The 24,791-nt window shown below is 44.4% G+C and overlaps 1 protein-coding gene across 2 annotated transcripts in view; it reads left to right on the top strand.

The window, feature by feature from the left end:
• The window catches only part of LOC125464258 (seizure 6-like protein), a 242,555-nt gene extending 218,444 nt beyond the window's left edge, over positions 1-24,111 (top strand). The window contains exons 13-17 of one of the 2 annotated variants that reach the window (XM_048556529.2): positions 11,991-12,185; positions 13,963-13,995; positions 15,536-15,650; positions 18,854-18,956; positions 20,499-24,111. In XM_048556529.2, the coding sequence (XP_048412486.2) occupies positions 11,991-12,185; positions 13,963-13,995; positions 15,536-15,650; positions 18,854-18,956; positions 20,499-20,528 (476 nt within the window). In that variant the 3' untranslated portion in view covers positions 20,529-24,111. The remainder of the gene's footprint in view (positions 1-11,990; positions 12,186-13,962; positions 13,996-15,535; positions 15,651-18,853; positions 18,957-20,498) is intronic. The other variant, XM_048556530.2, reaches the window with a different exon arrangement.
• Positions 24,112-24,791: the final 680 nt, after the last annotated feature.

Raw genomic sequence — 24,791 nt, 5'->3', positions numbered from 1 at the left:
GTTCATGAAAGTTGTATATAATTGCTGATTTGTAATCAACTACATCTTGTTGTCAAAGACAAGTGCCTCCCCACCTAAGGCTGATGAATGGTCCATCATCCACCAGAGCTTACTGTAACAGCCTTTAAGGTTAGTGTAGGAAGGAGGGACAGTGACACTGCTGTACCCCAAACACAAGCCACCCAGGCATCATGTCACATTGTAACATGCTCCTCTGTTGTAACAATGATCTTGTTGAATGACAGAGCAGACTCAGAGGCTAAAAGAACTAATTCCTCCCCTCTCACCTCCATTCAAGGCCCTAAACACACCTTTCATATCAGACAGGTACATCCTGTACATCCAATAATTTGGGTAATTGTATCCACTGCTCCCGACCTGGCCTCCTCTACATTGATGAGACCAAGCGGAGGCTCGGAGACTGCTTTGTAGAGCACCTGCACTCAGTTCATGACAAAGGCCAACACCTTCCAGTCGCGAACCATTTCAACTCCCCCTCCCACTCCTTGGGCGACATGTCCATCCTGAGCCTCCTCCAGTGTCACAACGACACCACCTGGAAACTGGAGGAGAAGTACCTCATATTCCGCCTTGGGAGCCTACAACCAGATGGCCTAAACATGGATTTCACTTGTTTTTAAGTGTCCACAACCCCAGCCTAATCCCATGTCCAACCCTCCCTCTCATCCCCACCTCCTTGACCTGACACAACCTGTCCATCTTCTCTCCCACCAACCTGCCCCTCCCTTCCCACTAACCAGTCCCCACCAGTCCCTACCTGCACTCACGTATCACCATCCCACCTACCATCCCCAGCCCCACCCCTCCTCTCCCTATTTATTTCCCCGCTCCCTCACCCCTCCCCATTTCTGAAGAAGGGTCCTGACCCAAAACATCAGCTTTCCTGCTCCTCTGATGCTGCCTGGCCTGCTGTGTTCCTCCAGCTCCACGGTGCGTTATCTCTGATTCCAGCATCTGCAGTTCTTGCCGTCTCTAGCTCCTGTTCCTAATTCTTTTCACACTGTGTGATAGGTGCAACAACGAACACCATTTAGAAATATTTATATGCTTGTACTGTGCTTTGAGACATCAAAGTTGTGAGTTAGTCCTGACATATAATCAGGGTGCAGAGCGCTGTGGGTTTTTGACTTATCTATCTTCTTGAGCTGGAGCTAATTGTTTCTCAACTAACTTTTGCCTTTGTGTGTTAAATTGCTCCATGGCCTTCTCCCTCCGTATACCAGTAACCTCTTGCAGACCGACAACTCTCTGAGATCTCCATAACCCACCAATTCTGGCCTGTTTAGCCTCCCTAACTATAATCACTTCCTTAATTGCAATCATGCCTTTAGCTACCCACATACCATAAAGCTCTGACGTTTTCTTTCCAAGCCTCTCTGGATCTCTCTCCTCGTTTAAGACAGGTTTATTAAAACCTACTCCTCGACCAAAGTTTGGACCATCTGCTCTTTGAGTCCACTGTGTCTAATTTTGCTTCATAGGGCTCCTGTAATCTGTAACTGTGTGTGAGGAAGGGGAGGGTAACATTAAACCAAAACGTTAATTTTGATTTCTCTCCACAGATGCTACCCAGACCTGCTGAGTTTCTCCTGCAATTTGTGTTCCCGTGAACTGCTTTATTAATCCAAAAACCACCCATGAATGTTAAGTTGGTTTTGTGGACCTCGCATTATCACAGAATCAGTAGGGGGAACAGGTTTCTGGCATGTTGTTTGTTTAAACAAAGTGTCCTGTTGTAGATAGATTGTAAGAGTCAGACTGCTTGCAGATACATTCTCTTGTCTACGTTGCTTATTTGTACTTACACCACCTACCCCAGACTATTAGTCACTACAGTAGTTCTCCATGCTCTGCAGGAGACTGCAGTACAGGTTACTGCAATCATCTATCAACAACAGACTAAGCTACAAAGCACACAATTGTTTTAATAGTCCCCTGAAGAGAGAGAGCCGGTTCATAAATCTTTGAAGCATTTATTCAAATGATGTGACAAAGTTGTTGGTGCAGCATATTTCAAGCAATGATTATTAATATATTCTGCAATTAAGAAACATGTCCAGCGATACGCAATTGGATGCAGAGTGACTACACCACTCAAGAGCAGAGGTGAGTGGCACTCACATGCCTTCAGTGTACGAGCGGTGAGTGGCACTCACATGCCTTCAGTGTACCAGAGCCAGTGGGTGCTCTGTGAAATGGCTAACAATGTGCTGCAGTAAAAGGAAGAAAAATCAGCCTTTCCTCAGATATCCTGCCTTTCGTCACCTGACTGCAATGCTTTACAGCACTTTGCAAGTGTGCTCGGTCATAAGGCAGGAAACACAGAAACCAATTTATGCAAGGCAAGAATGTTCAAACAGAAACGTGATCATCGTAGAGAATTACAGCACAGAAACAGACCATTCGGCTCAAGGGGTTCTACATGTGTGTCCTGCACCATCTCACTCTCTCAAAAACACACACGTGCACACACACACACAAATATACACACACACACAAACAGAGACACACACACAGGCACACACAGAGTCACATACACACACACACACACACACACAGTCACACTGTCACATACACACACTCATATCTGCATACTGCGCATACACACAAAAACAGACACACACACACACACACACACAGTCACACACACACACATATACATGGACAGTCATCTGCTCACACAGATACAGACATACACACATACACACACACAGTCACACACGCACACATTGACATGCACACATACACATAGAAACACTCACACAGGCACAGATGCACACACAGACATGGACACCCATGCACGCATGAACACACACACACAGAGACACACGCATACTCACAGAGACACACAAACACCCACACACACATAGACACACACAGACACGTATGCATGCAGAGACACAGGCAGACACACAAACATAAACACACGGAGTGCTGGAAAACCTCACCAGGCAGTATCCATGGAGAGAGAAACAGCGTTAATATTTTAAGTTGACTATGGCTTTTCAGTCATATCTTATATAGTCATATAAGACTCAAAGCGTTCTCTTTTCTCCCCATCCACTCATGTTGTCAGATATAATGCATTTCCCCAGCATTTTCTGTTTTTTAGTTCTATTCCTCTCTCCCTATCCAACCCTCTATTCCCAGCCTTTGACGTGCTCTTGTGGCTATAGTATTTAAATAGCCAGTCCAAGTCAGTTTCTGGTCAATGGTAAGCCCCAGGAAATTGAGCACAGGAGATTCAGTGATGGAAAAGTTCACTGAATGCCCAGGGGCAATTATTAGATTCTCTCCTTTGCATTGCCTTGTACAGTGTGGGTTTTACTTGCTGCTAATCAGCCCATGGCTGGATGTTGTCCAGGCCTTACTGCACTTAGATACAGGCTGCAGAATTTTTGACGAGTGCAAGTTTGCAAAGGGTGAGAGGTGAGGTGCTGACCAGGAGGCCACTGGAATAGTGACTTTTGGAGGAACGGCAGGCAAGGTCGATGGTTTCAGCAGTCGATAAGCTGAGGTGGAGGCAGAGTCTGACAATGTTGTGGAGTTGGAAATTGGAATGGAGGAAGTGTGAGACAGAAGTGTCCATAAATCCTCCGGCTTCTGCAAAGCCTCAGTTTAATAGAGTTGGCACTGTTTGAAATGAATTCAATTTCTTTTGCAGTCCCTATCATGATTCAGTGAAAAGGTTTCTGCTGCCATCTCCTGGTAGCCTACTGGAATTGCATATTTAAATGCAAAATGATGGGAGCCTGAAAGATTTATGGCGAGAAAAACCAAAAGAAAACTGTAGATGCTGTAAATCAGAAACCAGAAACAGAAATGGTTCGAAAAGCTCAGCAGAACAGTTCTGAAGAAGGGTCACTTGACCTGAAATGTTAACTCTGATGTTTTTCTTCACAGATGCTGCCAGACCTGCTGAGCTTTTCCAGCGACTTCTGTTTTTGTTCCTGTACTTGATGGAATTTAGAAGGATGAGGAGTGAATCTGATGGAAACGCACTGAATACTGAGAGGCCTGGATAGAGTGGATGTGGAGAAGATATTTCCAATCGTACGGGGGACTAGGACTGGAGGGGCACAGCCTCAGAGGGAAGGGATTTAGAACTGAAGAGAAGGAATTTCTTATGCCAGAGGGCGGTGAGTCTGTGGGATTCATTGCTGGTGTGTGCTGTGGAGGTCAAGCCATTGAGTGTCTTTAAGACAGAGCTAGGTAGGTCCTTAAGGGGTGGTGTAGTAGGAGTGTCCAAGCCTCAAGACCCAGGTTCAAGTCCCACCTGCTCCAGCAGTGAGTAATAACATCTCTGAACAGGTGCTTTTTTTTAGTAAGGGGACAATAGGTTACGGGGAGAAGGCAAGCGAATAGGGTTGAGAAAGATATCAGCCATGATCGAACGGTGGAGCAAACCCGATGGGCCAAATAGCCTAATTCTGCTCCTTTGCCTTCTGGTCATTGATCTCATTAAGTGCCTCATCAATATGCAGCCTCCAATCTGGTGTGAGGAAGCTGGATATTGAGAATTCCTGACATTCCAGCTCAAACCTTGTTCCTCCAGATTGTCTTCGCAAGCACCCATCATACAACCCCCAGTACTTACTCCAGGGCAACATTCACCCCCCCCTGTCCTTAGATGCTGGCATCCTAAACCTGCCAGCCTCTCAGCAGCCTCAGGGCCCCTCTCCAGTTCACAGGACAGGGCTCTCTCGTGCGTTTTAAAACTGCATTTCGGGATGCAGGAATCGCATCCTGCTGTAAAAGGCACTGTGCACACGGACATGCAGCCAGCTCGCTGGATAGGATAAAGCTGTATCTCTGGGCTGCTCGCTTTCTCTCAGAGTGTTCTCCCATCTTGAACCTAACCAGATGCTCACGCCATCCCTACCTTGCATTCTGGGCACATTGGCCATTACCCCCAGCCAGAGATGCCACTACTTCTGTCTCGTCTCGCCTCACTCTTTAGCGCAGACACAAAACCAGCACGCTAGATTCACTAAGGTAATAGTATAATGATGACCACTAATCCATGTCGATTTGTTGGAAAAACCCATCGGGTTCACTAATGTGCTTTAGGGAAGGGAACTGCCATTCATACCTCACCTGGCCTACATGTGACTCCAGACCCACAGCAAGGTTGTTTACTCTTATCTGCCCTGTGGGCAATTAGGGATGGGCAATGAATGCCTGGGCCTAACCAGAGACACACACATCCTGTGAACTAATTTTGCAAAAAGTAGATGCTTGATCTACAAGGGATTCAAAGGGTTATTAGAGACAGAAAGGGAAATGAAGTTGAGGCTAACATTAAGTTCTTATCGAATGGCAGAGCAGACTTGAGGGACCAAATAGCCTACTCCTGTTCCCAATTTGTCCGTTCGCATCCTGCCATTTGCCTTGCCACATTCATCTCTCTGAGCAAAAACCCTAAAGAACTGTGGATGCTGGAAGTCAGCAACAGGGCTCATTATCTGGTTTAAACAGTAGGTCAGTGACCTTTAGCCTCTGTACTTTTGACCAGTGGGATGGCCTATGCAGTGACTTTAATCAAGACAGACTGGGCAACGGGCTTGGGGATGGACTGGGTGATAGCTTGGCTTTTCAGTTCCCGGAGATTGCAAAACGACCTTGTTGCATCTGACAGCCACAGCTGGGTAGATCAATAGATTCTGAAAGGGGGTCAATAGACACAAAATATTTACTTTGCACTTTCTCCACAGATGCTGCCAGATCTGCTGAGCTTTCAAGCAATTTCTGATCTTGCTGCTGATGTTTTGATCTCCTGCAGCTCAACAACACTCCAAGTCTCAGCACTCATTGTCTGTGCTGGAGGATGCCTGAGGCCAAAGTTCTGGAATTCATATCCCAAACCTCCCTGTCTTTCTCTCTCTTCTCATTTTCAAGCATTCTTAAAATCCATCCTTTTTTAAGCAACCAATAAGTCGATATATCTCATTACATGGCTCTGCAATAAATTTTTGATTAATGTGAAGTCACCCTGAAGCAAGTTGGGATGTTTCAGTACATTTTAAGGAAATCTAATAATGCACATCAGTTTTATAAATGATAAACTGCTGCCAAAAATGAAACCAATCTGATGCCGCTCCTGGACAAAATCACAGGGTACATGCATGCAGTCTTACAAGGTGAGTTTTCAGGGAAATCCGATCTCCAGTTGTCAAATTTATATGAGAAAGTAACTTCTCTCCACACTGTGGTGTTGCCTTTTTCCGTTTTGGACTGCAGTGGAACCAAAAGCCACTGTGCCGAGCGTGCCTGTCGGACGCGACAAGGTTGCTTTGCAATCTCTGGGAACCGAAAAGCCAAGCTTTCACTCAGTCTGTCCCCGAGCCCCCTGACCGCCCTGTCTTTGGTGAACGTCACTGTGTAGGCCATTCCACTGGACAAAGGTACAGAGGCTAATGGTCACATGCCAGACAATGTGTTTCATCATGCCAAGTGTTGACAAGAGAGCAACGCAAACCAGATGGCAGTGCGCCTGGACTCTAATGACTGCCTGTCACTCAGGTTTAGCCTCTGCACTTGAGACCTCTTTTTCCATATGTTGTTGCGGATCGCAATACCTAGGAGAGGAGAGAAGTAAATGAGACTCCTGTCACATCCCATCATGTTTGTGGCCGATTATGCAAAACATTGACATGAAGCAGAAGGGAGCTTGTGGTCTAATTCCCCTTGCTGTCACTGCAGTATCCCTCAAACAGATAGACAGAGAACACAGGAATCAACTCAGTTAGAGATCTGAAGGCGAGTAAGGTATCCTTTTAAAGGAACATCTGACTGTGTTTTGCCAAGAACATAGGAAAGCCAACTTTCACAATGAGTGACGGATAAACGGCTGTGGTTGCACTTATAGAATAGCTTTTGCGGTTACAAATACCCACAGCTTTGAGAAGCCCTTTAGAGGAGATGGTGGGAGGAAGTAAAGCAGAGGAAGAGGAGGCAGAGATTGGGAAGAAGAAAGTAAGAGTTGCATTTGTTTAGCATCTCTCATAATCACAGGACATCTCAATGTGTGAAGTGAATGGGAAACGTAGCTACCATTTCTGCACATGGCAAGCTCTCACCACAGATAATGTGATAATGACCTGACGGTGTTTTTTTCTCTTGTGAAGTTGACTGAGGGATAAACATTAGCCAGGACACCAAGGATAAGTCTCTTCTCTTCTTCGAAATATGACGGAGGGGATTGCTCCCTCAACTTCACCTTTCGCAATGCGCCAACCTTCAAGGCCCATGGGACAGCACTGACTGAGACAATGTGTCAGCACGCCAGTGATGCAGAACCTCAGAGCGGCGGCACAGCTAAGAGGGAACAATGGCTATGGAAGGCTCTACGTCACCTGAGCGGGAAGATGGGACCTCGGTGTTAATATCTTATCTGGAAGGCAGCACCTCCAGCTGACAGTACCTTCAGCAGTGAAGCTCTCCTGAGGCACTGCACCAGAATGACAGCCTTCGAATGTTTGCAAGCAATCCCTGGAAGTGGGACTTTTGAAGCTGGAGACTCAGAGGCTGAGAAACAGCTGACAATTAAACTACAACGGTGGAGCAGTGATGTGGGATTGGCAACGGTGTCAGGGGTGGGGAATGGGTCACAGTTATGGAGTTTGGAATCATAGGGCACAAAGCTCACGAGTCAAAAAAACACAGAAATTGCTGGGGAAACTCAGCAGGTCTGACAGCATCCATGGAGAGAAAGCAATGATCTTTCTTCCGGACTAGACTCAAAATGTTAACTCTGCTTTCTCTCTACAGGTGCAGCCAGACCTGCTGAATCTTCCCAGCAATTTCTATTTTCGTTTCTGATTTCTGGCATCTGCAGTTACTTGGGTTCTTTTTCACAAACTCAGAAACTGGTTTAAGAGCTGGAGGAGGCTTCTAGGCTAAAGTCATAGATAAACACACAGACAGTGATGTGAATTCTGGCTGTGATGTAAAACATAGAACACATACAGTCTGGATGCAGGCCATTTGGCCCATCGAGTCTAAGCCAACCTTCTGAAAAGCTTCATTCCAAATCCATCCCCATGCATGTAACTCTGCGTATTCCAGGGCTAACCCACACATCCCCTGGGCACTATGGGCAGTTTCCCATGGCCAATCCAGCTGACCTGCACATCTTCAGATTATGGGAGGAAATCCCATGCAGACACAGGGAGAATGTGCAAACTCCACTCAGCTAGTCGCCCGAGGGTAGGAATCAAACCTGAATCCTTCGTGCCATGAGACAGCAATGCTAACCACTGAGCCACTGTGCCTCCTATGTGCTTGGAACAGAAAGCCAAATGAAAATTGACATGAACAGGGTTGAAGCTGAGCAATAGGATGGTACGTGAACACAGAAACTTGGATTAATTGGGGCCCCATGAAACGACTCAAAGTGCGGCTGGAATGGTTATCTGGGAATAGCAAGTGCTTAAAGAGGGTCCATCAGCCTGGGTTTGTTGTATGGGATATCAGAGGTAAGTGGTCACAGTAGTGGATGGTATGAGGCTCAGTTTATACCCCAGTATCAAAAACAAAATACTGCAGATGCTGGAAATCTGAAACTAACACAGAGAATGCAAAGGAAACTCAGCGGGTCTGGCAAACAGCTTCTGTGGAGACAGCAACAGAGTTAACGTTTCGAGCATAATATGACTCTTCTTCAGTTAAATATCCAGTTCAAGCTCAAAAAGAAGGAAATGGACGGAGTGGGGAATACGAGAAGGACAGGTATTGAGAGCCAAGGTGACCATTTCCAAAAGAGGACTCATCGTTGCTAAGGATATGCTGGCTGAGCTGAGATAGATAGGAATAAGAAGGACTCACATTTTTATAGTGCTTTTCATGAGTTTATCCCTTCAAAATCATCAGTCCAGGTCTTCCCCAAGAGTAGCAATCATCGTCAGATTACAGCTGAGTAATTTTTCTGCAGTTGATACTAACCCACATTAATGGCCAGGATCTTCTAAATGTGGGGTTCACAGATCCACTAAGAACTTCATTGTAATGTATATCCATTTATCAGTAAGGCAGTAAAACCACAGCCCTTCCTGTGATGTCGCTGTCATGAGGGAAGTCTGAATGTCCAGTTGGAATGTTAATGTGAATGCACAAAAGCTTACACACCTGTGCCAACAGGTTTAAGAACAGCTTCTTCCCTACTGTTATTAGATTTCTGAATAGACCCCTCAAATTTCAAATCCAATGTTGATCTTGCTTTTTGTGCACCTCCTTTGCATTCCTCGCGCTGCTCAATCACCCTATCACCCTTGTGTCTTTGCATGTTACGATCTGCCTGTATTGCACGCAGAACAAAACTTCTCACTGTCCTTGGGTACATGTGATAATAAGCAGTCAAATCAATGGGTGAATGGGCGTGGTGCCCAAGTGGTATATATCAGCTCCTTGGTGTAGGGTGAGGAAAATTAGGTTGTGTTAAAGGGTAGCTGTCGGTCAGGGCATGTCAGAGGGTACTCAGATCACGTCAGGTGCCATAGTTAAGTCAACCTGAGGGGGTGCATCCATGTCGGGTCGAGTTTGGGCTAGGATTCAGAGAATGTTGGGATAAGTCCAGCAAGCAGTGTCCGCATAATTGATTTGGAGGAACAACGTTGGTCATTTCTGTCATTATCCAACAGTTTGACTTGGACTTTTCTGTCTAATATTTCCTGGGTAGCTATTCAGGCAAGTAGCCCTACATTTTGGGGTGTACATCTTACCTGAAGACTAGAAGATGTGGGCCACTAAAGTATCTTTGAACATACGTAATGTAGGGAATGCTGCAGGCAATTTACACACAGGTCTGAAGATCCAAGACTCTACAGCAGTCATCTAAAGAGCAAGCAAGCTCTTACTAGTGTCTAGGGCGGTGGTCAGTTATAGAGTCATAGAGTCATACAGCAGAGAAACAGGCCCTTCGCCCTAGCTTGTCCATGCCAACCAAGTTTCCTCAATTGAACTAGTCCCATCTGCCTGCATTTGGCCCATATCCCCCTAAATCTTTCCTATCCATGCAGCTGTACAAGTGTCTTTTAAATTTTGTAATTGTACTAACCTCCACCAGTTCCTCAGGCAGCTCATTCTGTATATGAACCATCCTCTGCGTGAAAAAGTTACCTGTCGGGTCCCTTTTAAATCTTTCCCCTCTCACCTTAAATCTATGCTCCCTAATTTTGAACTTCCCCACCTTAGGGAAAAGACCTGGGCTATTCACCTTAACTATGCCCCTCATTATTTTATAAACCTCAGTGAAGTCACCGCTGAGCCTCCTATGCTCAAGGGGAAAATGTGTCAGCCTCTCCTTATAACTCAAGCCTTCCAGTCTCAGTAACATCCTTGCAAATCATTTTCTGCATCCTTTCCAATTTAATAACATCCTTCCTATAGCAGGACAACCAGAATTGTACGCAGTGCTCCAAATGTGATCTTACCAATGTCTCGTATAGCCACAACATGACATCCCAACTCCTGAACTCAATGCTCTGGTCGATGAAGGCCAGTATGTTAAACACTTTCTTTACCAATTTCAAGGAACTGTGCACCTGCAATTCTGGGTCTCTTTGTTGACAACACTCCCCAGACATTTACCATTAACCATGTAAGTCCTGCCCTGGCTCATCTTCCAAAATGCAACACCTCACACTTATCTGAATTAAGATCCAAATGCCACTCCTTGGCCCGTTGACCCAGCTAATCAAAGTCCCATTACACTCTTAGATCACCCAAGTTGATCACATTCTCATCTCTGACTAGGTTCCAGTGCCTCTCCAGGGCTTCAGGGTATAAAGACCAAAGCTGACTCTGCAGTGCAGTAGTGAGGGAGCTCTGTACTACCCGAGGGAAGTTCTCCATCATTATTTTTTCTGCTGCATGGGGCTCCCAGGGCCCATGCTTGTGAAAAGAACCCATGAGCAACATTGGGGGAGCATTCATAAGAGGTCTCACCTTACAGATGAGGCGTTAAAATGAGCTGCCTGTTCGTACGGGTGTAAAACATCACATGGCACACTTCCGAAGAGGAATGTTCTCCAGTGTCTTGCCAATAGCTATTGTTCGATCAAGGTCACAAAGAAAGAGATCATTATCACATAGTTAACCTCAACCAACATGTAAGAAAAAGGCTACAGTGGACTCTTGTGGCTCAGTGGTAGTGTCCCTACCTCTAAGCTGGAGGAGATGGTGTGTGGGGAACCTTGTTCGAGTCCCACCTGCCCCAGAACTGTATCATAAGGTATTTCAATAGGTCAATTTGAAAATACCTCTTTAAAAAGGCTGTATGTCATGGGAATCCCAGCTGTAAGGTGACACCAGGAGCCACAAAGCAAATTATCTGCTCATGATCACATTGCTGTTTGTGGGATCTTGCTGTGCATAAATTGGCTGCTCTTGGTTCCCGCCCTGAAAACAGTGACTACGCTTCAAAATTACTTTATTCCCAGTTTTAAATCCCACCATTACAGATGGTGAAATTCAAATTCAATAAAATATGAAAGAAGGAGCTGGTTCAATTATGACCATGTAGCCATTGTTGTAAAAACCCATTAGATTCGCTAACAAACACAGAAATTGCTGGAAAAGCTCAACAGGTCTGGTAGTATCTGTGAAGAAATGTCAGAGTTAACATTTCGGATTGGGTGACCCTTCCTCAGAACTCACTAATGATTCACTAATGTCCTTCAGGGAAGGATAGCTGCCATTCTTAACTGAGTCTGGCCGACATGTGACACCTGGCTCACAGCCAATGTAGTTGACTCATAACTGCACTCTGGGCGATTAGGGATGGGCAATAAATGCTGGCTTAACCAGTGATGCCCACATCGCATGAACACATAAAAGAAAATGTATTTGAGATGCCCAAATGGACATGAAAGGTGCTTTATACCTGTGTATTTCTTTCTTTTGCTCCCACTAACTTGCAGTATCCCTTTGCAAACAACTATCTGAAATATCTATCTGCTTTCTTGTTCTAGCGGAGGAGTCAGTGGCATGTGAGAACCCTGGACTACCTGAAAATGGTTACCAGATTCTCTACAAGCGGTTGTACCTGCCAGGGGAGACACTGACATTTATGTGTTACGAAGGGTTTGAGCTGGTCGGGGAGGTCACCATCCGATGCATCATAGCTCACCCATCTCACTGGAGTGGGCCACTGCCTCTGTGTAAAGGTAAGGCCTTGGTCCATATGACACTCAGAGTGTCACGTACTGCAAATGAAACCAGGATTCAGGCTGGTGGCTCACAGCATTGTTGGGAATCCTCTCAAGAGTCTTGGAAGGAGAGAACAGATCATTGAGGAGGCTTGTCTGTCATTTCTATGGTCCAGACGTTGCACCAGACGACTGGCAGTCTAGCAAATGCTCCACATTGTATCACTTTAGACAATTCTTCTCAAACTTTACCAGTGTGACCCCACATCAAGCCATGTCATGACCCCGCTGTGTGAGAGCAGAGGGGTGGCAGATAAACTGGCTGAGTGGGCACATGGGACATTTAGCCAAGGTTTAAGAGTTTAAGAGTGCGGAGGTTATGCTGGAATTGTATAAACCATTGGTTAGACCACAACAAGAGTATTGTGTGCAGTTCTGGAATCCACATTACAGGAAGGACGTGATAGAACTAGAGACAGTGCAGAGGAGATTTACCAGGATATTGCCTGGGCTGGAGAGTTTCACTAATGAAGAGAGATTGGACAGACTGGGATTTTCCTTGGAACAGAGCAGACTGAGGGGACACATGATTGAGAGGTATACAATTATGAGGGACATAGACAGGGTACATATGAAGGAACTTTTCCCCCCGATGGAGGGACCGTTGACCAGATTTAAGCTAAGGGGCAAGAGGTTAAGGGGATATGAGGAAAATCCCATCCAAGACTGGTGGGAATTTGGAACTCACTTCCTGTAAGGATGGTAGACGCAGAAACCCTCTTAACATTTAAAAAGGATTGAAATGTGCACTTGCAATGCGAATGCCTAGAAGGCAATGGGCCAAATGCTTGAAAATGAAATCAGAATATGGAAAAATGGGATCGGGTCATTGTTTTTCACTGTGCAGATTTGATGGGCCAAAGGGCCTTTTTCTGCGCTATAAACCTCAATGACCCTATGACATGGTACCAAGGGGCTGTTCGAGGGGAAACACAACTGTTATAATCTGTTGGATCTCCATTACGGCCATTGCTGCCAGGGAGCTCAGGATCCCGAAATTTCAGCTTGCAACACCCCTAAACCACAGGGCATACCCCACACTCCACTCCTGCTCCTCTCTCCCTCATCATCCAGCAACACTACCCCCCGCCCCCACCCCACGACCCCCACCCCACCTTGGGAGTAATGGCCCTCGTCTGAGGTGCAGTAACCCTCAGGCTAAAGTCATCTCTCATTAATGGGCAGGCAGCCCTCTGCAAAAATACTGTCTGCCAGTCAAAAACCTTTGTCACCTTTCTATCCCAACACTCTACCATTTTCTGCAGGTCCATCGAAATTTGACCATGTTGGTAGATTTTCTGCCCCCTACGTTGGCAAGATGAGTTCAGGGAGAAATCATGTTGTACTGTACTACCTGGCAACAGAAGCAACGATTGTAAAAGATTTTTGGTGAAGGTAGTTTGGATCTCCCTGCCTTTCATGATTCCCGCATCAAACCTTTGAATACACATCGCTAAACATTTGAACAATACAAAACACAATCTTCTTTGTTTTTGTGTTCCTTAGCAATCAGACAATTGATTTGTTTTGTGTTTTGCTCGGATCTACTCAAGGCCCTGTTAGCTGGGTTTGTATAGGAAAGTACTTGAAGAGCGAATGGTTTATTTGCGTAATGTTGTGTTGTGACACCTACTCACTGGATTGATCTGGCCAGTATGTATCCTCACAAAGAATCATACAAACTGTTCAACGATTTTCATTTTCAAAAAATTCACTTACGTGTTTTTATTTCCAGCCACACAGTATGGCTTTGAACACTCATTGGAAGGTAAGTTAGATGCAGTGCTTTAATTGTGACTGTGGGCTGACCATAAGAAGATTTAATAACTAGCTGAGTATTAATGTCAAATGTCACTGGCTTTCGTGATGACAATTTTATTCTAATAAGGAATGTCTTTCTATTATGCTGTTCTAGATTTTTTTGTAAAGAGTTTTAGACAGTATATTATATTAAACAAGTTCTGACTCTTGATTCAGTCATTTTTCTTACTTTTATGGCATCCAATGTCAGTATTAAGCTCTCTACCATGCCAAGTGTAGATTTGTTTGATGTGAAGTATTATCCCCTCAATAATATCCATATAGATTCACACCAGAAACATACGGTGCAGTTTGGATCCTAAAGGTTCCATCAAACACTTGCTGGTTGAGGACATTATGCGTGTTACACAGATTATCGTTCGCCCTCCACATTGTTAATCCCAATGTTCACATGCAGCTCTTCAAGAAAGGTACGGCATGAAAAGTACGTACCTTCTGGTTTGTCTTCTCAAACTATGTCCTAACAAACTTCCATAGGCCAAATATAAAATTCATGGGTTGAAGGCCTTGCTGGCTAGGCCAGTATTTATTGCCTATCCCACAGAGCAGTTAAGGCCCAACCACATTGCTGTAGGTCTGCAGTCACATACAGTCCAGACCAGGTAAAGATGACAGTTTCCTTCTGTAAAGGACATTAGTGAATCAGATGAGTTTTTCTAATAGTCGACAATGGATTATGGTCATCATCGGACTCTTAATTCCAGATTTTGATTGAATTCAAATGCCACCATTGGCCGTGGATTCAAACCCAAGTCTCCAGAACATTAGACATAACAAGGTGTAGAGCTGGATGAACACAGCAGCCAAGCAGTATCAGAGGAGCAGGAAGGTCTAGACTAGACCCGAAATGTCAGCCTTCTTACTCCTCTGATGCTGCTTGACCTGCTGTGTTCATCCAGCTCTACACCTTGTTATCTCAGATCCTTCAGCATCTGCAGTTCCTGCTATCTCTCCAGAACAGTACCTGAGTCTCTGGATTAACAGTGCAGCAATAATGCCATTAGGCCATCGCTTCCCAGCTAAGTGATTCTTTTCCCTCAATCCCAAGACAAGCAAAACCAGGCATGGTATAAAGTAAGGCAATTCTGTTCACCTTATTTCTGCTGCCGTCAACAACTAAAATCAGAACTTCTATGCAAAGATAGCAAAGAAATCTGAAGAGAAGAGTACTTCATTGATGTTGTTAAAATCATCACAGAGCCAGTTCCTTTTCATCAAGAAGTGGTCTGCACATGACCCAAACAGTTTCCCTTGAACTGAGAAGTGTCAAACTCATCATATTACACTCACAAAGAGCAGGCAGCTGTCCAATATACCATAGGTTCAGTTGGCACCACCAAAGATATATGATCCAGCAGGAATCAGTGCTTTCAAGGAGAGACAGGCAAAATATTGACAGGGGAAGGGAAGGTGTGGAGATGAAAATCGTTAACTAATTAAGGGAGCTTTGAAATAATCAAGTCACTTCTCAGTTGCTTTGCCTCCAGTAGCAGAAACAGCTGTGGAGACATCAATGGAAGGCGGAAATATGGCTCTGGCCATATTCATTCCTATCCTCATCATCTCTATACTGCTGGGAAGCGCCTATATATACGTCACCAGGTAAGCAAGCAATAACTCTTTGTGCTCCTCTGAGTATTCAAAGATTTGATATGATGGTGCAATCTCACCATGTCATAGAGTCATAGAGATGTACAGCATGGAAACAGATGCTTCAGTCGAATTTGTCCATGGCAACCAGATATCCTGAATTTATTTTGGTCCCATTTGCCAGCACTTGGTCCATATTCCTCTAAGCTCTTCCTGTTCATATACCCATTCAAATGCCTTTCAAATGTTGTAATTGTACCAGCCTCCACCACTTCGTCTGGCAGCTCATTTCATGCACACACCACCCTCTGTGTGAAGAAAGTTGGCCTTTGGGTCCCTTTCCCCTCTCACCTTAAACCCATGCTCCCTAGTTTTGGATTCCCCTACCCTGAGAGAAAGACCTTGGCTATTCACCCTATCTAAGCCTCTCTTTACTTTATAAACCCCTATAAGGCCAAAAATATAAAGGAGGATAGTAAAAGCTTTTTTAGGTATGTGAAAAGAAAAAAAATGATTACGACTAAAACTGGGCCCTTGAAGTCAGAAACGGGTGAATTTATTATGGGGAACAAGGAAATGGCAGAAGAGTTGAACAGGTACTTTGGATCTGTCTTCACTAGGGAAGACACAAGCAATCTCCCAGATGCAATAGTGGCTGAAGGACCTAGGGTAATGGACGAACTGAAGGGTATTTATATTAGGCAGGAAATGGTGTTGGATAGACTGTTAGGTCTGAAGGCCGATAAGTCCCTGGGGCCGGATGGTCTGCATCCCAGGGTACTTAAGGAGGTGGCTCTAGAAATTGTGGATGCGTTGGTAATTATTTTCCAAGGTTCTCTCGATTCAGGATCAGTTCCTGCGGATTGGAGGGTGGCAAATGTTGTCCCACTTTTCAAGAAAGGAGGGAGAGAGAAAACAGGAAATTATAGACCGGTTAGCCTGACGTCAGTGGTGGGAAAGATGCTGGAGTCAATTACAAAAGATGAAATTATGACTCATTTGGATAGCAGTAACAGAATAGGTCAGAGTCAGCATGGACTTACGAAGGGGAAATCGTGCTTGACTAATCTTCTGGAATTTTTTGAGGATGTACCTATGAAGATGGATAAGGGAGAACCAGTGGATGTAGTGTACCTGGGCTTTCAGAAAGCCTTTGATAAAGTCCCGCATAGAAGAATGTTGAACAAAATTAGGGCACATGGATTGGGGGCAAAATACTGAGTTGGACTGAAAATTGGTTGGCTGACAGGAAGCAAAGAGTAGTGATAAACGGGTCCCTTGCGGAATGGCAGGCAGTGACCAGTGGGGTACCACAAGGTTCGGTGCTGGGACCGCAGCTGTCTACGATATATATTAATGATATAGACGAAGGCATTAAAAGTAATATTAGCAAATTTGCTGATGACACAAAGTTGGGTGGCAGTGTGAAATGTGAGGAGGATGTTATGAGAATACAGGGTGACTTGGGCAGGCTAGGTGAGTGGATGGAAGCATGGCAGATGCAGTTTTATGTGGATAAATGTGCAGTTATACGCTTTGGTGGCAAGAACAGGAAGGCAGATTACTATCTCAATGGAGTCAAGTTAGGTGAAGGGGAAGCACAACGAGATCCAGGTGTTGTTGTACATCAGTCAATGAAAGCAAGCATGCAGGTACAGCAGGCAGTGAAGAAAGCTAATAGCATGCTGGCCTTCATCACAAGAGGAATTGAGTATAGGAGCAAAGAGGTCCTTCTGCAGCTGTACAGGGCCCTGGTTAGACCGCACCTGGTGTATTCTGTGCAGTTTTGGTCTCCAAATTTGAGGAAGGACATTCTTGCTATTGAGGGAGTGCAGCGTAGGTTCATGAGGTCAATTCCCAGAATGGCGGGACTATCATATGTTGAAAGATTGGAGCGACTGGGCTTGTACACACTTGAGTTTAGAAGGATGAGAGGGGATCTGATTGAGGCATTTAAGATTATTAAGGGATTGGACACTGTGGAGGCAGGAAGCATGTTTCCGCTGATGGGTGAGTGCAGAACCCAGAGGACACAGTTTAAAAATAAGGGGTAGGCCATTTAGAACAGAGTTGAGGAGAAACTTCTTCACCCAGAGAGTGGTGGATATATGGAATGCTCTGGCCCAGAGGCAGTGGAGGCCAACTCTCTGGATACTTTCAAGAAAGAAGTAGATAGAGCTCTTAAAGATAGTGGAATCAAGGGTTATGGGGATAAGGCAGGAACAGGATACTGATTGTGGATGATCAGCCATGATCATAATGAATGGTGGTACTGGCTCGAAGGGCCGAATGGCCTACTCCAGCACCTATTGTCTATTGTCTAAGGTCACTCCTCAGCCTCCAATGCTCCAGGGAAAATAGCCTCAACCTATTCAGCATCTCCCTATAGCTGAAACCCTCCAACCCTGGCGTCATCCTTGTAAATCTTTTCTGAACCCTTTCAAGTTTCACACCATCTTTCCCATAGCAAGGAGACCAGAATTGAATACAGTACTCCAGCAGTAGCCTAACCAATGACCTGTATAGCCACAACATGATCTCCCATGTCCTATACTCAATGCGCTGACCAATAAAGGCAAGCTTTCTTCACTACCCTGTCTACCTGTGACTCCACTTTCAAGGAGCTATGGACCTGCAGCCCTCCCAAGATCAAGACTGAGATGGGCAAGGGCAACAGGTGAATGGATACACCAAGCACAGCCCCACTATGTCCATATTGCACTCCAAATGACACACAATCTTAACTTGGACTTAAACACCATCCTTCAATCTACAGGGCTAGCACTTTCACCACTTGGGTCATTGCCATTTGAGAAGGCATCCCGTCATTACCTTCTGAGGGGCAACTAAGGATGAGCACAGATACCCATATCCTGAGAATGAACACATTATTTTTAATGAAGCTTTTAACTATCTAATTTCAGTGATAATTTATTTATCATTTTGGGTTGCAATGATAACCTATTTTGGGGATTTTTGTTTTGTTTTTGCACTTAAATAAGGTGAAAGATGTTTTCTATGCTGTGACATCTGTGGCAGTTATCAGCTCCATTGAAAATACAGCATGGTTAACAGGTATCATACGTACCAGTAAATGTGCCATACTTACACCCTGGGGAAGATACATAGCAGGCCAAGCCTAATGCTTCAATAGCAAAGATCTAGTGTATTGCTTTACTGCCTCCTCAATTTTCCTTTGTATCTGTTTATTCCAGGTGCCGATATCACTCAAACCTGCGTCTGCCCCTCATGTCTTCTCATCCATACAGTCAGATCACCGTAGAAACAGCATTTGACAATCCCATCTACGAGATAGGCGTATGTCTCTGGTTTTCTAACATTCGCTGTGTCGGAGCGGGTTAGGTGTAGATGTATTTGTATGTATGTGTCCATGTATTTAAAGTGGGGTGGAAGGGGAGCATGGCACCCTTAAAAATGGCTAAATATTTCTTGATTCTGAGGGAGCGACTATTATCACGTGTCAATGTCATGTTCAAACATCATGACAAAGCGAAACAAAAGGAATTAGACCGAAAGAACTGCAGGCGCTGAAAATAAGAAACTGAGACAGAAATTTGCTGGACAAGCTCAGCAGGTCTGGCAGCATGTCTCGAGAGAGAGAGAGAGAGAGAGAGAGAGAATTCAGAGTTAACATGTCAGGTCCAGTTCTGAAGAACAGTCACTGGACCCGACACTCTGAGTTGTCTGTATAGCAAAAAGGATAGTGTGTTTACAACCCCTTTTTTTGCAAGGAGTCTTTACATGGTCCAAGATACCAGTCAGTTATGAGTGGTTGAGGAAAACTCAAAAGATTCTGCCTAGAAACTTTACAGATGCCATGAAGGGGATAATAGGTTCATTCAGGAGAAGATACTATAATATGAGGTATCTCCTCACTTCTCCACCAATATTTCACTGGGAATTTGAATGAAAGTTCTCCAAGGTTTACAGAGATGGGTCAGATTACTCATTCAGGTGAAGGATGACAATTTTGCTATTGCTATAAGTTGACAGATATTTTCAATCATCAGGACAAACTCAAGAATGTTGAATTTCAACTCTTAGCAACAATTTATGCTACAGGAGAAAAGGGTGCTCATTGGTCATCAAGTTGACATTGATTGGTTGCGGTGTTGCTATAGAGAAGACTATGCAGAACAACAGGCTCCCCAGCCTCTTAGGCTATAAGACTTATTCTCAGCAGTTAAATAGAACTCATATTCTGGTAGCCAATTGTAAAGTCCAATAAAGTCTGACATTTAATCTCTGCTTTGAGTCAGTTCAAGTGGCCAAATCAACTTCAACAATTAACCATTGTATTCTTGGGCTAGAGACAGGGGTCCGATTAGGTGGGGATCCAGCCCCGGATCAATATAGCCCCATCCTGAACAGCACGCACGTTGTAAACACTGACAGAATAGAACTGTGGCTGACCACATTGGATCCCAAATTGAACAGATCGCCAGGCTCTGTTTGATTATGTCCACACATGATGAATGCCACTTGCCCAAGACAGCAGCCAGCATCAAGGTGAAGAAGCCCCATGAAAAACTACTGCAGCACAGAAGGAGGCCATACAGCCGATTGTGCTTGTGATAGCTCTTTGAAAGAGAGTCTTTCATTCTCCTTCCTTTCCCCTGGATTCCCTGCAGATTTCACCCCTTCTAGTATTCATCCAACATTGGAAATTATCAACGATTCTGATTCCACCACACTTTTGGATAGAGCACTCCAGTTATAACTCACTTTATGTTTAAAATATCCCTTTGTCTCAAGATGTTTTGGTAGTTGCTTTAATGGTGCTTTTCTTAGAAGATGCTAATGTCGATGCTGTGCCTTTCCTCTTCCATTTGATTTCAGGATACCAGGGAATACGAAGTTTCCATATGAATAACCCCATGGAGGGGGCAGAAAGAATGAGATTCCTGCCATCAGCCAGAGTCTTCCCAGTGCACACCCCAGAGAATGATGCTCCTCTCTGCTTTCTGATCCAAAACAGAAGTTACTGACATTCCAGACTCAGCACGCCCCATAAATGTATCGCACCCAGCCGTGTTTGCTGAAAAGGGATCCTGACAGCTCAATGTGAGAAAAGCCCCATAAAATTCTCCAAAAATACATTGTTGAATTGTTTAGGTAACCTCAGAATTTTTAATAAGAAGGAGAAATGAAGTATTTGAAAGAGACCAAAACAGAATTTCGGCCAAAGCAATTTCACAATGTCTACATTTTGGTCTGAAGAAGTACGTCATGTGATTTTCAAAGAAATATTCCTTGAGGCTTCTGTGAGCTTGCTGACTGGAAAGAGCTACACTCTGTCCCAAAGAAGCTCAGCTAACTCTAACAGAGAGTAATTGTAAGAGTTACTGTTCCGAGCAGTCCTTTGCAAATTATCACCCTGGCACAATACACATGTGGAAGTAGACACCCTCCAGCTTTAACATTACCGCCATAGACAGGAGCAAAGAGAATCCAAAGTGACAGTCCCTTCCATTGAGCATGAAGTTAGGGAATGTCACATGTTCTTTGAAAAATATAACCTCAATGAATATTTTTTGCAACTCTGTTTTGACATTGGTTCAGCACTTTGAACAAAAAGTATTCCTTTCTTTTAAGTCTCTGGTAAAGACGGGCCTTTCAATGGGCAATTTGCTTGACAATTCTTTTCTAAATGTCCCCTTTTTGCCTAACTGTACACAATCCCGTGTACGCACTTTCCCTGTAAATATGTATACGCAGGCACATACATGTGTACACATGCATGTACTGTATGTCTGTGTATATTCATTAAACAGCATATGTGTGTGATGTGCAACTGTGCATGTATATCCTTACTGTACATCTGCAGAATTCATGCATACTTGTGCTAAAAAACACATTTTGTATTGGTGCATCTGTTTACATTTACCCTCCTCATGTAAGCAAAATGCATTACACCAGCACACCCGCATTGTGCAGCATTTTCTGCATTTACCTCTTGCTAATTATATATGAAGAGTTTTATTCTGTTGGTAAAGTTGCACAGGAGAATTCTACTTTAGTTGCACTAGTCATTGTGATCAGTCACAAAAGGTACAAATATTTCTCCCTGTGCTCCAGATGTAAAATATTAAGTAGCAAATATTTCAGAGCAGCAAAGGTTCTGCCAAATAATGAAGGAAATTTAAACACTGAGTAGCTTAAGCCATTTGTTTCAGGAGTCTGGGGTTTTGATCCTCGGTTTGTGCTGTGCTAGCTGATCTCAGTGTGAGTGAGAGGTACTAATATTGTTTTCATTTTCCTCATAATTAGCAAGTGAAGTTGAAGGGGTTTGGTTGGGGAACAATAATCTGTGATTTTCACTTTTGATCATAGTCTGTAATCACAGGAAAATGACTATTGGAATGAGTAAGCTGCCATCTTGTACAGTTCTGTTCACTGCATCAGATGCAGTTCAGAGAAGGTTTAGAACATAGAACATAGAACAGTACAGCACAGAACAGGCCCTTCAGCCCACAATGTTGTGCCGACCATTGATCCTCATGTATGCACCCTCAAATTTCTGTGACCATATGCATGTCCAGCAGTCTCTTAAATGGCCCCAATGACCTTGCTTCCACAACTGCTGCTGGCAACGCATTCCATGCTCTCACAACTCTCTGTGTAAAGAACCCGCCTCTGACATCCCCTCTATACTTTCCACCAACCAGCTTAAAACTATGACCCCTTGTGCTAGCCATTTCTGCCCTGGGAAATAGTCTCTGGCTATCAACTCTATCTATGCCTCTCATTATCTTGTATACCTCAATTAGGTCCCCTCTCCTCCTCCTTTTCTCCAATGAAAAGAGACCAAGCTCAGTCAACCTCTCTTCATAAGATAAGCCCTCCAGTCCAGGCAGCATCCTGGTAAACCTCCTCTGAACCCTCTCCAAAGCATCCACATCTTTCCTATAATAGGGTGACCAGAACTGGACGCAGTATTCCAAGTGCGGTCTAACCAAAGCTTTATAGAGCTGCAACAAGATCTCACGACTCTTAAACTCAATCACCCTGTTAATGAAAGCCAAAACACCATATGCTTTCTTAACAACCCTGTCCACTTGGGTGGCCATTTTAAGGGATCTATGTATCTGCACACCAAGATCCCTCTGTTCCTCCACACTGCCAAGAATCCTATCCTTAATCCTGTACTCAGCTTTCAAATTTGACCTTCCAAAATGCATCACCTCGCATTTATCCAGGTTGAACTCCATCTGCCACCTCTCAGCCCATCTCTGCATCCTGTCAATGTCCCGCTGCAGCCTACAACAGCCCTCTATACTGTCAACGACACCTCCGACCTTTGTGTCATCTGCAAACTTGCTGACCCATCCTTCAATCCCCTCATCCAAGTCATTAATAAAAATTACAAACAGTAGAGGCCCAAGGACAGAGCCCTGTGGAACCCCACTCACCACTGACTCCCAGGCAGAATATTTTCCTTCTACTACCACTCGCTGTCTTCTGTTGGCCAGCCAATTCTGTATCCAAGCAGCTAAGTTCCCCTGTATCCCGATTGGACTAGTACCTGGAATGGGCAGACTGTCTAATGAGGAAAGGCCATTCAGACTAGATTTGTATCCTCTGGAGGTCAGGAGAGTCAGAGATGAATTAATTCAAACATTAAATTGTGAGGGTACATGGCTGGGTGTTGAAAGGATGTTTTCTGTTGTGGGAAAACCTAGAACTCGGGGTCATTTAAAAATAAAGAGTCACCCATTTAAACTACAGATGTGGAAACTTTTTTTCTCTCTAGAGGGTTGTGAATCTTTTCGAATTCCATTCCTTAAAAGGCAGTAGATGAAGAATCTCTAAATGTTATTTTTACAGCAGAAATAGATAGATTTTTGATTATCAAGGGGATGAAAGTTTATCTGGAATGCAGGGCTGTGGGGTTGAGGTTAAAATCAGCTCAGCCATGATCTAATTGAATAGTGGAACTGGTTCTAAAGACTGAGTGGCCTAATCTTGTTTGTTTGTGTGGCAGAATTTGAAGAATTGATGTTTGACTTTATGGGATGGTATCTCTATTGGATACTGCTCCAAGGGCAGGAGAAAATCAGAGGGTAGCAGATGGAAGGCCGATCTGCTTCTCTTATTTAACATTTCAGAAGAGAAGGAGAAAAATCGGAAGGAGGAAACTCAGAGACAATAGGAACTGCAGATGCTGGAGAATCCGAGATAACAAGGTGCGGAGCTGGATGAACACAGCAGGCCAAGCAGCATCTTAGGAAACTATTCTTTTAAAATAATCTGTTGCTATATAGCTGTACTGCATGCTGTGTATGTACAGCATGCTGTGTGAGCAGCACCTGGCATCAATATAGCACTTTCTTACTGCAACAAACCTGGAACTGCATTTTAACTAAATTAGAAACAACTGCGAGGCCATGACTCACCTTCCACTGTTAAGAGAGAACATTTATCTTACAATTGGCACAGTCGATTGCCTAGAAGGCTGGGAGTGGCGGGGGGGGGGGGGGGGGGGGCGGGGGAGCAGCGGCGAGAGGAAAGGGGTATGAATGGGGTTGGAAGCTGTAAATGTATTCCCTCACTCCAGCAGTTTTTCAAAATGCTGATAATAGTGTGCTTCAGGTTCCACCTGTGAAGTTTTTTTTTAAGGTACATTATGTTCATCATAGATTCAACAGATTCTTACTGGCAGTGGTTACCACGAACGACTTCCCTTCTCAACATCATCCCTTGCCTGAGGCATGGTGACCCTCAGGTTAAACTCAGCACCAGACGTCCGTCTCTATTAGGAAAGCAGCCCTATGCTCTCCTGGGTCTATGGCAATTTTCCTGATTGGTGTTTAGTGTTGCATTCTTGATTGAGGGAGATCAGGGTGTACGGGAGTCAACTCCGAACACTCACGCTGCTAAATCAACCATCTTAATCGCTATTAAAAGCAAAGCACTGTGGACGTGGATGCTGGAGATCTGAAAGAAGGGTGATGCTAGTCCCGAGACTTTAACTCTGTTTTTCTCTCCATGGCTGCTGCTGAGTTTCTCCAGACCTTCCTGTTTCTTTATCTTGATGTTGGACCATTAATGGTTTATCATGGACTTATGAGAAGTCAGATCTCTGACAGTAAGAAAGATACTCACCAGTAACTTAGTGATCCTTCTTTAAAT

Source organism: Stegostoma tigrinum, chromosome 26, assembly GCF_030684315.1.
Source record: "Stegostoma tigrinum isolate sSteTig4 chromosome 26, sSteTig4.hap1, whole genome shotgun sequence".
NCBI lineage: Eukaryota > Metazoa > Chordata > Chondrichthyes > Orectolobiformes > Stegostomatidae > Stegostoma > Stegostoma tigrinum.
The sequence above is the reverse complement of the archived record's forward strand: the minus strand, read 5'-3'. Positions and strand labels throughout refer to the sequence as shown.